Genomic DNA, 17607 nt, shown 5'->3' on the forward strand with positions numbered 1-17607 from the left:
CTCCACTACTCAAATGTGAAGAAGAAAGTACAAAAATTGGAAAAGAAGCAAGTTTCTACAGAAGAGCAGTTGCTACAATTACAAATAGAAAAGGCTAATATGATCCTTCGCTTTCAGGACATGCCAGAGACTAAGGGAGAGAATCTGAAGGAAATGATGAGTGAAATACTGGCCCCAGTGACAGAGATGAAGGCGGAATTTTTGCTAAGCAAAATGGATGTGGCCTATGGCCAAAATAACATTTAATGGTTATTTAACCAGTAAGATACAAATACTAAAGGGGACAAGGCAAGGATGCCCGCTGTCCCCCTTACTGTTTATATTTGCGATAGAACAACTTAATGACATGATAAGGGCAGACTATTCAATTAAAGGTTTAAATGTGAAAGGAGAATCATTTAAAGTCTTGGCATATGCCGACGATTTGGTGTTGGTACTAGAGGACCCTTTGACATCTTGCACGCAACTTCTATATACACTACAGATATATGGTCAAGTGGCGGGATTAAAAGTAAATCACCAAAAATCTAAAATAATAACAAAGAATTGTTCTAAAGAGGTCGAAAAGAGACTACAAAAAGAAACAGGGTTTCTAATAACAAAAAAAATTAGGTACCTAGGAATCTGGATAACGAATAAGTGCTGCTCTTTATATAAGGATAACTATAAGAACTTACTGATGGAAATTAAAAAAGACCTAGAAAAGTGGAGCGGTTTACAATTGTCACTATTAGGTAGAATTGCCACGATTAAAATGGCAATTCTCCCGAAAGTAATGTTTTTATTCCAAACAATACCTATCTTGAGGAACCAGGTTTTCTTTAAGGAGTTAAATAAAAGCTGCTTGACATTTATCTGGCAAAAAAGGAAACCGAGACTTAAATTGCAACTGTTGCAGACCAAGAAAGAGTTAGGTGGCTTTGCATTCCCAGTGTGGGAGCTATACTACAAGGCGGCGGTTTTACTATGGGTAAAAGAATGGGCAACTCTCTCCAATACTAGACTCCTCAAATTAGAAGGTTTCGATCTTCCGCAAGGATGGCATGCTACTCTTTGGTATGACAAAGAAAAGAAGTATTTTGAACGGCATTATATGAGAGGATCTCTGATAAAAATTTGGAGGGAGATTAAAACGCAGTATTATAAGAAGGTTCCCAGATGGGTAGCCCCCCTGGAGGCTTTAGAGATTCCGTCCTTATATACACAAGGCGGAAAGTGTACCTATGAGAACCTGTTGGACACTATGAATAATTTAAAATCAATAGATACTTTGAAAAACCAAGAAATAGAAATGTCCTGGCTACAGATTATGCAACTGAAAGCTAGATTTAAGGAAGATGCGAGAATTGGTTTTTATAGAGAACCAACTGACTTAGACAAGATATGGCTTACACTAGAAACACAATTGATAAAAAGATTATATAATATCTTATTAGAGGGGAAACTACAAGAAGATGTAGTATGGGCCAGTTTAAGAGCATGGAATAAAGATCTAGGTTTTACGATAGACCAACGTAAATGGATGAAAGTTTGGGAGACTAATTTGAAAATCACGAGGGCCTCGTCTTTCAAAGAAAATATCTTTAAGGTAGCACACAGGTGGTATTTATACCCCTCGCGATTGGCAAAGTTTTCTAAGTCCGCGACAAATATCTGTTGGAAGTGTCAGCAAAATACTGGTACATACTTCCACATGTGGTGGACTTGTGCAAAAGCCAGGGATTATTGGGAGAAGGTTAAGAAAATGTTATTAGAGGTGTTGGAAATAGAGGTACCTCTACAACCTGAAATCCTTCTATTAAATATGATACCAGAAATAGGAGGAAAGGAAGGGAAAAGTCTGTTGTTATACTGTATTACAGCGGCTAGAATTTGCTATGCCAAGTATTGGAAAACAGAAAGGACTCCAGGAAAGTTGGAGGTAGCTCAGAAATGGCTGGAAGTCGCTGAAATGGATAAATTGTCAAATGTGTTAAAAGGGAAAGACAAGGAGATAATTAACAAAAAATGGAAAAAGTTATTTGAATGGAATATTAAACAAAAAAGATAAGTGGAGATTAGGAAATCAGTAAGAGAAAAAACATTAGGCTGTATGCTCGTCTGTGTTAACTGATCAGTATTTATGTTAAGTTCTGTTATGAAGGTCGGGAGTGGGTGTTTGGAATATTAATAAAAAATATTCACACACACAAAAAAGAGAAAAGTCTCAATTGAGTCCAGTCCAAAGAATAAAGTACATCGGTGCTATACTATACTCCATGACATGCATGGCTTACCTGCCTCAAGACAGAGCGGCAGACATCATTTCCTTAGCCACCATCATCCGTACCCACCCTTCTGTCACTGCCTTCCAAATCCAAAGGCTACTTGGCCCTATGGCTGCAACTCCGTCGGTTCTCGTCTTTGCCAAACTGAAAATGCATTGTTTACAACTGTAGAAGAAGTGAAGGCTGAAGGACTCTGAATTGTGCCTTTGAAGAATTTTGACTTGAGATGCTTTGGGGTATTTCCTGATATCAGTTAAATTTAAGATGTGGGAAAAGTTAATAGAATATGTGACTCAGTTTGTAATGAGACTAATATGATTAAGACTAGATGTGTATTTAAGTGGATTAGAAGATCTCCTCTCTTGGGTTTTTAGTCAGTAAAGGTAAAGGTTCCCTTGCTTGAAAGGCAGTCGAATCTGACTCTAGGGTTGCGGTGCTCATCTCCGTTTCAAAGCCGAAGAGCCAGCGCTGTCTGAAGACGTTTCCGTGGTCATGTGGCCGGCATGACTAAACACCAAGGCGCACGAAACGCTGTTACCTTCCCACCGAAGTGGTCCCTATTTATCTACTTGCAATGTCTTGCTTTCGAACTGCTAGGTTGGCAGGAGCTGGAACTAGAGACAGGAGCTCACCCTGTCTTGCGGCACGCGGGTCTTGAACTGCTGAACTACTGACCTTCCACAGCCTGCAGTTCAGCGCCTTAACCACTTGAGCCACCGCAGCTCCTTTTTTACTCAGTAGTGGGTATCTTTTCTTTATCCCCTAAATGTAGTCCCCTCTCTTATTTCTGTTATAGTTTGTAGTTTTAATAAAAATGCAATAAAAAATTCCCCATTGGGGAGCACAAAAAAAAAAGGGTGTTGTGAGGGAGAGAAGAATCATGTAGCAAACCTCACTGTGGGTAACAAATGTGAAATATTGGATTCTGCTCTTAGGATACTCTGTATGTGCTCAGAGACACTCCATTGGTTGTTAACATATTTCAGGTTTGACTTTCAGCGTGCTCTACTCAGACTAAGAGCACTGACCTTTGGCACAGCGGGCTCTGGCTCTATGGAGAACCAGGCCTATCTTTACTTCCCATGATGCTCCGGACCGCCCTCTTTAAGGACGCTGCCCCTTTAAGACGAGGCCGCGCGGCGTTCGCCCAGACAAAAGCCGGCGAAGCGGGCTTTTTCCCCCTTCTATAAGGTCCCGGATATAGCGGCCCGTTACCATTGGCCATAGAGGGCGGGACATAATCAGCAGCGACGCACAAAATGGCGCCGCCGCCGCCGCGCTCCTTTCTTGCGCTTACATAACGCGACCGTGTCTCCTCCCCCTGCCTGTCGCGCGCGCGCCCTCTCAACCTAACATACCTCCCGCCCCTTTTACTTTCTGGGGGAGTGACGTTCACGTTCTCCAATCTTGCGGCAGAGCAGGTTTAAGCTCGTCCAACCGTGGTGCAGGGAGAGAAATTGACAGCGCTGGAGAGCGTGGAACGCCTAGACGAGCAGGGTTGAACATCCGTCTTATTTATTTTTGTTCCCCCCCCCTTAGCACAGCCCGCTCCGTTTGCGCACGCGCAGAAGAGAGGAGGCGCGCGAGCGCGCGCCAGGAGCAGGAGGAGGGGGGGAAAGAAGGTCTGAGGTTTCGCCTGCCGGCTTCGCTCTCTCTCGCCTGGTCTGCCGGTGGGGGAGGGGCGCCGCCCGCCTTCCCGCCCGCCTTCCCGCCATTTTTCTTGTGAGGCGATGGCGCCTCTGCTGGGCCGAAAGCCCTTTCCGTTGGCCAAACCGCTGCCGCCTGCGGGGGGAGAGAAAACTGAGGGACAGGAGACGGCGGCGCCGCCGACCGAGGAGGAGAGGCAGCCGGAGCCGCGCTTCGTCATCCCCCACACGCAGGAGGTCTTCCGCACCAGCGAGTATCCTGCGGCCGGCGATGGATTTTAGATCGCGGGAGGGAGGGAAGGATGTGAGTGGTTGGGGGAGGGGGAATCTCCTTTCCTCCGCCGCCTCTTGTTTACCTCAGAGCCGAGCGGGGGAGGGGAGGGGCCTCGTATTGGGATCGCCTCCCCCCCCAGACCCGAGCGGGGGGGAGATCGGGAGCGTGGGGGAGGGGGAGGCAAGCGAAGCCAGGCCAGCCCCTCCCTCTCTCGGGCTCTTTGTTCTTCATCTCCTCCCGGGTCTCTTCCGCCGCTCCTGGCATGTGGGCTGCCCAGAGGGCGCCGCCGGCGCCCGGATGACATTTGCCAGGCCCCTTTCCCCGTCGCGCTCTCAGTGCTTCATGGCCGGTGCCTTGTTGCCCTTCGTCTGGTGGGCCCGAACTTGGATACATCCGATCCGGGGGTGGGGGAACGCTTTGGGGCACCTTCACCGTAAACTTTGCTGGACGGGAGCCCAGTTAAGAGGATAAAGTTGTAATCTTCATAGCAGCCGCGCAAAGCGGGACAGAGTCGTCGTCCTGCGTCTCATGTAGGCTGAGGATGGGGGCAAGCAGAACGGTTCGCCTTCGGCCAGCTAGTAATTTTGTGGCAGATGTTAACGGGGGTGGAGGGGACTGTTCAGTCACTCAGTCATGATGCTCATAATAATATTGTGGCTATTTATTCGAGTGTTTCTGATCCCCTCTTCCTTTTCACATTTCCTCCTGTGTTGTTGCTAGAGCTTGGGGTGGCATAACTTGTTCTCCTTTCCTTTGTCTTTATAACAGTCTACGTGAAGTAGGCTTGATTTGGCAAGATTAGCTGACTCAGAGTCAGCTAGTGAGTTTTATGGCCAGGTGGGGGCTTGAACCCAGGTCTCTGATCTCAGTTCAGCATGCTAAACACTATCCCATGCCACACTTTTAAGAATTCCGCTCTTCTAGCGTTCAGGGTGCTTTGAGTCAGCCATTTGTTGTAATCCTTACAAAGTACTGTAAAGTAGGCTAGTGTTATCTCTCTTATGGCAGATGAGATGGGGCAGAAGCTGAGTGGTTTGCCAACAGCAGCCTAGTAACTTTTGCAAAGATGAAACTTGAACAAAGCTCTCCCCAGTCACAGCTCATTCTTTTAGTTGCTGCTCTATACCAATATATTGTAATAATACTTTGTACTTCTGTTGCTTTCAGTGTTTGAAGCACATAACCAGCTGGAATATAGGAAGAGTGGGATACAAATCTATTAATAAATGTAGTAATTCTCAAAAGAGGCCTGCAAGGTAGGCCAGCATTACATTTGTGGTGGTTGAAGTGTAACTGGGTAATATCAGGCCAGCCGTGTCCTTTCAGCATATCCTACTTCTCAGGGATGCTGTGATGGTGAAATGGAGGAGAGAAGAACCATGTACACTGCTCTAGGTTCTTTAGAGGAAGGGTGGGACCCAAGTGCAAAGGCTACCTTAGATGAAGAAGTAATGCTGAGAGAGCATGGTTTGCAGAAGGGCACCTGGTGAGTGGATTTCAACCCAGGACTTCCTGATTTGAAGCACGTCTCTTACCCTGCTGCATATCCAGTGGTGGTGATGGCACCTCACGTGTATGTTTCAGAGACAGGATGATGTTGTTAGTTTAGTTATGTTGGTCCCAAAGTAAAATCTAAAAAATCAGAACATAGTCCACATGAAAAGCTCTTTCAAATGTTGCTGGTATCTAATTACACCCAGTTTCTTTGAGCAAGATACAATAAAACAATTAGAAAACTGAAATTCCAAACAAATGGCTCTGGTAATTGAGATAGGAGGCATTTGAGGAGCAGGCACCACTCAGCGGTCACCTTGCTTTTCTGAAAGCATCTGATTGGGCATTGCAGGAAACAGGATGTTGAGCTAAATCCAGGTGGCTGCTCTGAGATTTTTATTAAAACAGGATTAGATACATATACGGAGAAGCCAAATTAATTTACAATGGGTTAATGAAGTATCCTATGTTCTGTATGTCTAGATTCAGTCTACTTCTGAATCAAATGCTTAATGCAAGCTACATTAGGGCATTTGGCTAGCTACTGTTATGAAGAGGATACTGACCTGGATTGACCCACCTGAGAATATCAAGGAGAACTTCTCTTATGGTCTTAATAAACGCCCCTCCCCCAATTCAGATGTGTGATCTGGCTTTGAATACTAGATCTTAGGGCTTGCTAGTAGAAGAGGAAGCTTTGGAAGACTTTACTTCAGTGGCTGAAGAAAGCTGAGAGGTGCTGACAAGTCCAGGCCAATGACTGGGTAGCTGGCAAGGCTGGGTGTGTGGCTGCTGATATTTGGCTTTCCAGCTGAGAATCACCTGCTGCTCCTGAGGGGTGCCCATGGAACACAACCAAAGGAGGCTGACATGAGACCTAGCTCGGGGGCATGTCTCTAGGAGCAGTAGAGGAACTGGCTGGAAGAAGGCAGTGTGGGTGATGAAAGCAGGAGGTATAAAAGGCAGAGTGTGAAATGGGGAGAGCTGGGGAGGCAGTAGAGGCACTAGCTGTTGGGATAAACAGGGATGTTGGTGAGTGAGGGGGTTGTGTTAAAACATCAGTTGCTTTTTAAAACAACATTTGCATCACCCATCTATCTGGCCACTTAGTCCTTGGTGTAAATCAGTAAGGCAGTTCTTATGTCCTTACTGATGGCTTCATGTCCTTCCTGTGTGGTTCCGTAGAGAAATTTCTATCCCTTCCAGTACTAAAACTTGGTTGTTATGTGAAATTGATTGGAAGAATATTCAGGAGATACATCTTAGGGCACCTGATAGTGACCTTTGCCATTGCTTGCAGTATCAAATTCTGTGTATAGTTTAACTGAAAGGAATCTGCTTGTTGTAAGATGTAGTGATGCCTTTAAAAAGGGATTAGAACAGACTCAGGAGGGAGTCAGTTTCTCAGCTGCTGTTAGTCAGGATGTCTAAATGCAGTTTCCATGTTCAGTGGATCGTACTCTGAGATTCTGGGGACAAGCAACGGGATGACGTCATCTCCCTTGCTCTGTTTGTGAGCTTCTTGGAGGAATCTGGCTCTCCACTCCCAGAATGCTAAATTATATGGGCCTTTGGTCTGCTTAAACATTTTTTGTTAGTATTAGAAACTTTGTTCTTTTGTGTCTCACCCACTGTTTGTGCTTTAGTGGTATTGGGATGGTGGCAGATTTGTTACCACATACCACATGTAGCCCTTCAACCACTGGTGAGCAATGCTCCCTCTAAGCTGTGGAGTCTTGTGAGCAGAAATTCTACTTTGTGAGCCACTGGCATTAAAGTTGTGAGCGAGCGGTTTGGCTATTGCATGAATCAGTTTGCTCTGGAGCCATCCTTCCTGAGCTAAAAATATGTGAGCCGGAGGCTAAAAACCTGTGAGCTAGCTCACACTAACTCAGCTTAGAGGGAACACTGGTTGCAAGCAATGCTCCCTCTAAGCTGTGGAGTCTAATAAGCAAAAATTTGACTTTGTGAGCCACTGACACGAAAGTTGTGAGTGAGCAATTTGGCTACTGCATAAATTAGTTTGCTCTGGAGCCACCCTTCTTGAGCTGAGACAAAAAGGTGTGTGCTGGAGGCTAAAAACCTGTGAGCTAGCTCACACTAACTCAGCTTAGAGGGAACATTGCTTGTGAGTCCTTTCTATGTTTTCTTTTTCTGCTTGCTTTTTGTTCAAATGTAGTTCAAGGAAACACTTGGCCACTGTTGACATATTTATTATGGTTAACAGCCAGTCTTGATGCTTTACCCAGGGACACACACTAATTATAGTGAATTTAGCAAACATTTATCCCAGACTTTTTGCATGGTTGGGCCTAGAATGAAAAGCCCTACTCCCTCAGTGAGTTTTGATGTTTCAGTCAAGATTTGAATGTAATATACATCTGAACCCCTCACTTTGCTTATTGATATGATGTTCAAGGAAAGCTGTAATATAAAAAATAATCACTGTAACAGCAACTCTTTTGCTGCTATATTAAGTTTGTAATCTTCAACATGCAGATATGTTGCAGTTCTTCTGGTGCTACTCAGTAGCAAAGTGAGCTAGATCCATATAGGCCTAGCTGTTTAATTTAATGTAATATGGGCAGAAGAAAAAAGCTTTGTGTTCTCGTCTCCGTTCTCCCTTCTTTGTCTTGTACCTAAGAGAGCCCCCCCCCCCCCCCCCGTCCTCATCTGTCGGGTCATCCTTGGCTATTCCTCAGTGGCCATATTTTTGCGGGGGTGGGTGTGACAGGTGCAAGAAAAGGCTTGTTTTGTTGCAGATCTGTAGCAAGGTTTGTGATGCAGAAAGACTGACTACTTAATAGAATAGTGCATTTACTGATTTTCATGTTTATTGTGTTTATCACTGTATGTCCAAAATCTATTCTGTGAAATTGGAGCCGTCTAATTCAAGACCATATGCAGAGAACTGCATGGATAAGGCACAAACGTGCTGCCCGCATATTAGTATTAGCACTAATGAAATTCTAACCATCACAGCAAGGTAGGGTGAAATCACACATGCCTGCAATAGTAGCTAGTAGTTCACAGGCTAGATTGGGGAAGGCAGGCTGCCCTGAATCAGGTAGCCCCCTTTCTCTGTATGTGTGCGTTAAGGAAGCTAAAATGTATTAATAGAACAGTGATCCTGACTAAGGAATGTTTGATATCCATTTGCTAATGGATAAGTTGGTCATCTGTTATGTGGAGAGTATGTTTGTTGGGATGACACTTTGCATAAAGGGAAGCATTATAGTGTGTAATACACACTGACCAAGTCCACTGTTCTGAAAGTTCCTTGGGATTTTTGCAATACTGCATAACTACACAATGAAGTCATAGACATGTCAGTGATACAAATGAAGATATGTGATTAGCTGGGAAATGTATTTGTGAGTTGGTGGTAGGTACACATGCATCCAGGGGCTCCGACTCTGAAAATGGCTGTGGTAGAGGCTGTGGAAGAGTATATACGTCTATGTGCCATGTTTGAGGGCTTATGTAACTCTCTAGAAAGTAAAAGTCCAACAAAGAGGTATGTGTGCTCACTGAATGGTTTAAGAATGTAGGGCTTCATGTCCTTATACTGATCAAGAATACATATGGAAAGGCTTATGTGTATACTAGAATCCTGAAAAAGTGTAGGGGGGAAAAGGCGAGCATATAGGCCCAAGGCCTGTAGAGAGAGATTTGGGTAATGTGAGAGCACTTCTTGAGGGAACCTTTGAAACTTAGAGAAGCTCAGTAAGATTACGGGGGCGGGAGGGACCACTTCTTCCTCTTTTGTATTACTTGCAGGAACAAAACAATTTATACAGATAAGCAAATGTATACAAGGCTATAAAATTCACACGGCCCTGGATTATTTAGAGCACCGGCATTTTGTTTTTTGTTTGTAATTGACCGTTTTATTCTGTTTTTAGTAGTTGTATCATGGCATATGCCTCTTGTTAGCCCTGAGCCTGTTTGGGGAGGGCGGGATATAAATTAAATAAATAAATAAATTCAGTTCCATTTCAGGGAACTGACATGAGAGATGGGGCCTTCAGAACAAACTGGGGCAACAGCAGGGACTCCATATCCTTTCTCTCCCATCGTTTTGCTGGCTCCTTATGTCTCTCATTTCTCATTCACAATGCTCAATTAAAGGCTTAACCTTGGCTTCTAGTGGCCAGTTCAAATAAAAGGGTGTTAGCAGCCCTTCTGAAAGAGGCTTGGATTTTGGTGGGTCTCTGTGGGAAAGAAGTCGTAATCATTGTGTCTAAGGGACACATACTCTGTATTTGACCAGGAGCTGCTGCTTAGATGCAGGCATGGAGGGTTTAGCTTTTGGGTTGAAACTTCTGGCTTCCAGTTTGCCAGCACTGGTCATAGAAATTGCAGGTTTACTCAAAATGTATTTGTTTAAAAATAGGTTTACTCTATGTTTCCCCAAATTATTCAGGGTGCTTTACAGTATGAAGTAAAATGAAAATGTTGTAAAAAATACAATAGTGGAACATTTTCTCGGGTTACTCCGTCCTTATAGCCACATAGTAAATGGTGAGGCTTGCAGTGGAGCCCAAATGTTTAGCTAGGATCACCTACTTTGATCTGTCTTTAGCATGTGGAAGTGGTAGGCTTTCTATTGCCATATAGGGAAAGTAGTCATGTGGCATAAAATAACTATCACTTACTCCTATGAAAGCCACTCAGTGTGGTGTGTGTTTATCATGCACATAGAGGTGGTTTTACTGGCTGGCTTTCATTGCTGACTTTCTTTTACTGATCATATTATTGAATTTGGCTACTTGTTCCTTCACTGCCATATTTTTTCCACTTGAAAACAAAGCAAGTGTCTGTGCACAGAGAAGTAATTGTTGTGGTTTCTTTGACGATCATGGCTGTGGTTTAGAAAATGCAGATTCTGGGGTTTCCTCACCCAGCTGGGAAGCAAGTGTGACTCTTCTTCAGTGAAGTCACCTTTAAAAAATCCTGCTATAGCTGTTGTCTTTGCACTTCTGCCTGAGCATTACTTGCTTTTGCCCAGTGGTCCATAATTTAGAGTGTCGTTGTAGGCTATTTTCTATGATGCATGATAGCTGTTATCCATGTCCCCTTTTCCTGTCTTCCATCTTGTCCTTGCTCAGCAAACTGTCTAGTTTTATACAGTTCATCGGAAATTAGGTAGGTGGCCATGGAAGCTTGTGCTGCAAGAAATGAGTTGGTCTTTAAGTTGCCACAGAACCTTTCACCTTCTTAGATGTACTTTGTGAGCATCCATGATGTGCCATTTAATTGTGCTTTGCTTTGGGTGCCGATTTTTTTGCAGCAGCTCATTTTGGAGATTTCTGTTTACAGAAGACATGTGCACTTGTGTTAGAACTGTGTTGCGTTTGGCTATCAGTGGGTTTTTATTTTCATATGTGGGGAGGGTCTTTGGTTTCCAGTTTGTGTACCTTGTTTTCCTGAGCTGTTGCTCCTTCAGAGAGTATGAAGCACGACTGGAAAAATATAACCAGAGAATATGGACCTGCAAAAGCACAGGAAGCAGTCAGCTGACACACAAAGAAGCTTGGGAGGAAGAGCAGGAAGTTGCAGAGCTGTAAGTAGCAGAGTCCAAGTCATCTGTTTTAGAGTTTGGTGCATGCATGTCCTCCATGTAGGGGTGGCGATGTGTGTGGCCAGGAGCACTCTTCTGTGACAAGTTGGGATGAGTCACAGTTGAGTAAAGCTTCAGAAGGAATGAGAATCCCTTTTGACTGCCTGGGACAAGAATATCCCTTTGAAGACTGCTAGAGTTTCCTAATAGGATATCCATCGTTTATTGTTGGTGCAAGTTTAGTAAACCTATATACATTATACTGAGTTTACGGCTGATGTAGTGGAATGTTCTCCCACCAGGAAAGATTCCTATGGCCCCTGCCACACGGGGGAGAAAATGCGTGGCCAAAGTGCGGCTTTTGGAAGCCGCACCAAAATAGACACGCCACGGCGGGATCACATGGATCCCCTGAGCCTTGGCGCCGTTGTTCCCTGGCACGATCAGATGCCAGGGAGGAAGCCATGGTTGGAGACCGAGGCAGCCGGCTGCGCATACATGTGCATGCGCAGCTCGGCCAGGAGCCGGGATGCGCTGGTAGAAGGACGCGCTGGTGATCCCACGGCCGCGCTTGCCGTGGCCGTTCAGGTAAGACCACCTCTGTCAGTGGTTCTTTTTTGCTGCGGGTTTTCGGGGGTAGGGACGGATCGGGGACGGGTGTGCGCTGTTTCCCAGATGTTGTGGTGAGATCGCGCCCGTTTGCTGCGCCCTCGATCCGTCCCTCTCCCGGGCCAAAACCCTCAGTGTGACCGGGACCATTCTATAGCTTTCTGTTCAAGATGCTATTTTTTAAGCCAAGGAAATTTTGTGGGGTTAGGGCTGACAGTCCCCCCCCCCCCCCCCCCCAGCGCACACCGTTACCCAAGGATGCAACTGCTTGATACAGAAAAGATAAATCCAACCTCTGCCTTGTTGAAATCACAGTTGCAAGCTGTAAAAGAAAATCTGGGATGTAGAGGATTGCAGAATGATGCGTATGTAGTGAACATGATTGCTGTTCATGAGAACTAGGCTGCGAATTTCCACTTGTCACGCAAAAGAGACTGAATCTTACTGTTCAGATTTCATAGTTACATAATGCAGAAACATGTTCAGGTCTGCATTCTATAAGGAAATATTTTAAAAGGTTTCTTATATATAAAATGAGAACTGCTAGCAGTTTGACTAAATTTCTTTATCTAGACCCAAGGAAATTCCCACATAATTGTTTATATAATAACTGGTATTATATCATTGATTGAGAGATTATAGGGGCTTTGGGAGTCACTTCTATTGAACAAATACCATTGTTCCTGACAGCATGCTGTTTTAACTGATTGTGCTCTCTGTTCATTCTTGTAATCTTCATATATTTACCAGCTTGAAGGAGGAATTCCCAGTTTGGTACGAGAAACTTGTCTTGGAAATGGTCCACCATAACACAATCTCCTTAGAAAAGTTGGTAGACACTGCCTGGCTGGAGATCATGACCAAATTTGCTGTTGATGAAGAGTGTGACTTTGAGGTAAGGCCCCAGGTTGAAAAAACCGGGCAAGCATATATGGACTGTGGACCTACAGGAAGCAGATCAGTTGCTCATAGGAAGGTGAAGGGAAACAAAACTGGATTCCAGAGACATTTTAGTAATTATTAGGGTCAGTCTCTGGGTTGGGAAAAGAGAAGGGGGGAATGCTTAATGCTTTGCAGGGCAAGACAGTTTGCAGGATGAGCAAATGAGCCCAATAGTGTCCTTAGTGTGAATAGGTCCTCTGCCTTAATATTTCTGTCTAGTTCCAGTTTGCTCACTTTTTCCATTCAGGTTGGGAAGGACAAGGTTCTGCGGGTGAAGGTGGTGAAAATACATCCTCTGGAAAAGGCGACAGAAGAGGAAGCTGCTGAGAAGAAAGCCAATGGAGCTTGCGATTCACCTTCCAGTGACAAAGAGAATTCTAGCCAGGTAGTCCAGGACAACCAAAAGGAACTGGCCTTGAAGGAAGATGAGAACAGGAGAGAGAGTCTGAGTGAGTAGCAAGCCACAGCCTGATCTAATGGGTACTTGTTAGGTCCTCCTTTATAAAGCAGCAGATCCTGAAATTGTATGTATTGATCCAGGGTGTTGCTGGTCATCTTGTGGCTTCAGTAGTAGATTGGTCCACTCGCACTGGGCCCACAAGCTGTGAAGCATTCTGTAAAACCAAACGGTTTTTGTTGTGGATGCAGTACAAATACTGTGTGCAAGGGGATTCCTTCCCATCTAGTTTCTAGGGGAAGGTACTTTTCTATGTACAATTTTTGCTGCAGCTTCATGTATAGGTACTTAGCAATGTTAGAGGAACACAACATATGGAACTTGTATTGTGGAACTTCTACAGTCGAACAAGGAAGATGGTGTATTTCTCTTAGTAGGCATTGTAGTTGTTGGGGCGCGCTTGTAAGTTCATGAATGTGAACTTCTCATTGGGGGAATCTCTGTCCCTGTCAGTTCTGGTTTCTTGCTGACTAAATGGCAACAGTCCATTGATTGAACAAAGTTTGAGTCCAGGGGCACCTTTAAGACCAACAAAGCTTTATTCAAGGTATGAGCTTTCATGTGCACGCACACTTCTTCAGATACAATTAAATGGAAATAGAAATAGCAGTCATACATAAGAGGGCGGGCAGTAAATTAGCATACAGAATAATGAAGGTGTTTTTAACAGGTTTTAAAAATAATAAGCTTAGTATGTATGGCTGTCATCTGGGTTCAACTGGTGGGGGACAAACAGCATAGGTAATATGCCAGAATTGGAGATTGATGTATCCTTAATTGTGGAATGGTGAGAGTCTGTCTCCTCTCAAGCATGGATGTGACCTTGCAGCATCTTTTTCTTTGAAGTGGACCAACACGGTTACCCCCCTGGTTTTACTGACTCTTGCTGTAATAAATTAGATCAGATCAGCTACCCCCCTGGATTAGTCTACTGATTGAACATGCTTCTCAAATATGCAGGCAGCAGTGTACTTGAACTAATGGCACTTGAACAAGCTGCTAAACTTTATTAACTCTTTTTACTGAAATGATTGTCAGGTCCTTGCCTAAACTCTCCTTTAGAAACACTTTGAGTAGACAGACAAGACTGCAGATCCCTCTGGTATTAAAGTGAGCCTCTGTCCATTTTGGGGTGATCTGTGCTTTGGTAATGCTTCTGTTAATGCTTCTCAAGCATTAGTTGATCCCAGATGCGTTGCAGTGCTGCACTGCTAACTCTATTCCTTTTGTGATCAATCAGGTGACCGCGCACGCAGGTCTCCGCGGAAACTGCCCACATCTCTGAAGAAGGACGAGAAGAAATGGGTCCCTCCAAAGTTCTTGCCTCACAAATATGACGTCAAGCTGCAAAGTGAAGACAAGGTGAGGGGATTGTTCATGTCATTTCTCCTGTGCAGTTTGGATGGAGAATTAAGAAGGCTTACTGAGATGGTAAGGAGAGTTCAAAGCAGCTTGTATTAATGACAACACTACCTAAGCCTGTGATGCTGCTCCTGGGCCAAGGAGTGCTTAAAAGTAACAGTGTCTATTTTAAACAGCAAGGCCTAAGGTCAGTGGCTGGCTAAAAGCATGCTGTCCTACTGGGAGCTACTGGCTAAAGAACATGGATACCTAAAGACTTTCTTTCTTTGTCCTTCAAGATCATCAGCAACGTGCCAGTGGACAGCTTAATTCGTTCTGAGCGGCCACCAAACAAGGAGATCCTGCGTTATTTCATCCGCCACAATGCACTTCGGGCTGGAATGGGCGAGAATGCCCCCTGGGTGGTTGAGGATGAATTGGTGAAGAAATACTCCCTTCCCAGCAAGTTTAGTGACTTCTTGCTTGACCCACATAAGGTAAGAGCCATATGGGTTGTGGGGTGGAGAAAGAACAGAAGAGTGGTGAATCCTGCACTTCTGCTGAGTGGGATCTGACAGCTGCATTTTCTGATGCCTTTCCCTTTCTGAAAAGGGGGCCCTTGAAGATCCCTAAAAGCCAGTTGTGTCTGGGATGGCTGAGTGTTGAGCCTTTCTTGTGTTCCACACTGTTGGTCTCCACTAGAGAGGTCAGGGAAGCCTGCCTGAGTCTGTGGCGGTCCAACTCTGTGCAGAATTACTTATTGATTTCCATGTTCTTAGACGGGAGTAACTCCGCATAGGTTGCCCTACAGGTCTCCTTTCCTTTTCTTTAGTGGTTTTCAGCCCAGCATGGGGGATTCTTTCAGAGGCGGGAAAGGTCTGACAATTTCCACTGTAGAGCAGAAATATTTCTCTATTCTCGTGTTCCTCACCCTTTCCTCCTGACCGCTAAATCAAATTGTCATGTTTTGTTGCACTGAAGCCAAAATATTGCCAGAGCTTTTTTATGTAGAAATGCATGAGGGTGTTTTATTTATGTTATTTCTTTTACTAGATTTGTTAATTGCCCTATCCCGCTTACACCAGGCTCTGGGTGATGTACAAGACCCAAAGTCGTAAAATACAAAACATTAAAATACAAAATGCCATTTCTTAAAATGTTCACAACTATGTTTAATGGTGCTAAGGTTAGCCCTGACCTGGATAGCTCAAGCTAGCCCAATCTCAGAAGCTAACCAGGCTCAGCCTGGATGGTATTTGGATGGGAGACCACTAAGGAATACTAGGGTGGCTATACAGAGGCAGGCAATGACAAACCACCTCTGTTCATCTCTTGCCTTGAGAACCCCATGAGGGGCCGCCATGCATCAGCTGTGATTTGACAGCATTTAAAAAAGAAGTAAAATGGCTCTACAGTGGAGTTCTTAACTCTAATTCTGCTGTGGATTCTTTAAAATGCCAGCCTCATCGTGGGAAGCAGGGGTGCGAACTAAGCACATGCCATGCAGCAAGTGGGACTGTGTTTGAGGTAATGTCTTTTATTTGGGTGTTCTGCACAAACCATCACAGGACAGCATAGGTAGGGCTGATCCCTTCAAGTAGCTGAGAGGAGGATTCCTTGAAAATGGCTTGGAGACCCATCCACCCTGCATTGTACTTGAAAATGCCTGAAGTAGTGCTAGGCAGTCCATGCTTTGGAGATGTTGTGGAGACAATTTAAAGTGGCCTCTGATGTTTATTTCATTATTTCACTCATGCCTCATCTTCTTTGCCAGTTTGGATCCGAAGCAGCTAACATTCTGCTATTCTCTATTTTTATCCTTACAACAACCCTCTGAGATGGGTTATGCTGAGACCGTATGACTGGCCCAAACTAACCCAGTGAGCTTCTGTGGCAGAGTGGGCATTCAAACGTAGGTCTCCCAGATTCTGGCTTAGAACGGGATATGATGTGCATGTAGGTCATCCTGATGCTGCACTGTCCAAAATTCTTCTTCCAGAGATGTGAAAAAGGGGTGCTGTATCTTCTTAGCTGTAGCATATGGCTGTTGTCCTTTGCCTGGTCTTCTACCTGTGCAGATTATTTATTGACCTTTCCCCCCTGTGTATAAACTATTGTCTGCTGTGATATTTAGTGCCTTCGTCTTCTGTACTCCTGTTTTGCCATGTTAATAATAGAGGCCACTCTGGGTGATCCTGAACACTTCAGTCAGATCTCTGCAGGGATAACTGAGTGAGCTCTTAAATGTGTAGCAGGCTGCTTCAGTGGGGGGTGGTCTTGCCCTAATTGGCCTATATCAGCATCAGAAGTTTTGTGACAAGGGAAATTAGTAACAGCAAGCAAAGCATGGCACGGTCTGGAAGGTATCACACTCGTTGCCCCTGTTCAGGGATTGCAGTCAAAATGGTTACAAGCAAATAAAATATAAATGCCCTGTACCTTGTGCATTATGTTACCTTATATATATGGTGTTTGCTCTTTTATAACCTGGATGTGTCAGCCACCCAGAACAAGCATGTGGTTAGATGAATGAGTTTGTGTTGCTACTGCAGCTACGTGTTTACAGTGTGGCCTGAATGTCTTCACTGTATTTCACTGAGTTCCCAGCTGGGAATGGCTTCAGTGCTTTTGGGCAGGCAGCATCCTGAATTGGTGTGATTTTGTATACCATTGGTTTCTTGCCTGTTGACCCAAGACTGGCATTTGGTAACACTTTAGCAACTCTGAAAAGTTACTGTTGTGTTAATTTCACCAAGACAAATGACAGCTCTGTAAAGACTGCTCCTTACCTGTGTTTTTTCTTTTTCCCAAAATGCAAGTGCTTACCTCCTTCCTCTGTTTCGATTCCAGTACCTAACTCTCAATCCTGCAACCAAGAGGAAGAGCACTGCGTCAGGTGATCAGAAGGCTTCCAAAAAATCCAAATCAGATGGCTCTTCTCCAAGCCAGGGACTGAACCCTTCGTTGTGGTGTAGCGTGCACTTAAAGAAGTCTGACGTCTGCTCCCTGCTGAA

The 17607-nt window shown here is 44.6% G+C and overlaps 1 protein-coding gene across 1 annotated transcript in view; it reads left to right on the forward strand.

The window, feature by feature from the left end:
• The first annotated feature begins 3923 nt into the window (after positions 1-3923).
• Positions 3924-17607, forward strand: part of BAZ1B (bromodomain adjacent to zinc finger domain 1B) — a 32440-nt gene continuing 18756 nt past the window's right edge. Inside the window, exons 1-7 of the mRNA XM_015413562.1 lie at positions 3924-4167; positions 11131-11247; positions 12604-12748; positions 13043-13244; positions 14493-14614; positions 14893-15090; positions 17444-17607. The exon at positions 17444-17607 is cut by the window's right edge and continues 1445 nt beyond it. Of these exons, the coding sequence (XP_015269048.1) occupies positions 3998-4167; positions 11131-11247; positions 12604-12748; positions 13043-13244; positions 14493-14614; positions 14893-15090; positions 17444-17607 (1118 nt within the window). The 5' untranslated portion in view covers positions 3924-3997. The remainder of the gene's footprint in view (positions 4168-11130; positions 11248-12603; positions 12749-13042; positions 13245-14492; positions 14615-14892; positions 15091-17443) is intronic.

Source organism: Gekko japonicus, unplaced genomic scaffold (genome assembly GCF_001447785.1).
Source record: "Gekko japonicus isolate JY-2015 unplaced genomic scaffold, Gekko_japonicus_V1.1 scaffold250, whole genome shotgun sequence".
Lineage (NCBI taxonomy): Eukaryota > Metazoa > Chordata > Lepidosauria > Squamata > Gekkonidae > Gekko > Gekko japonicus.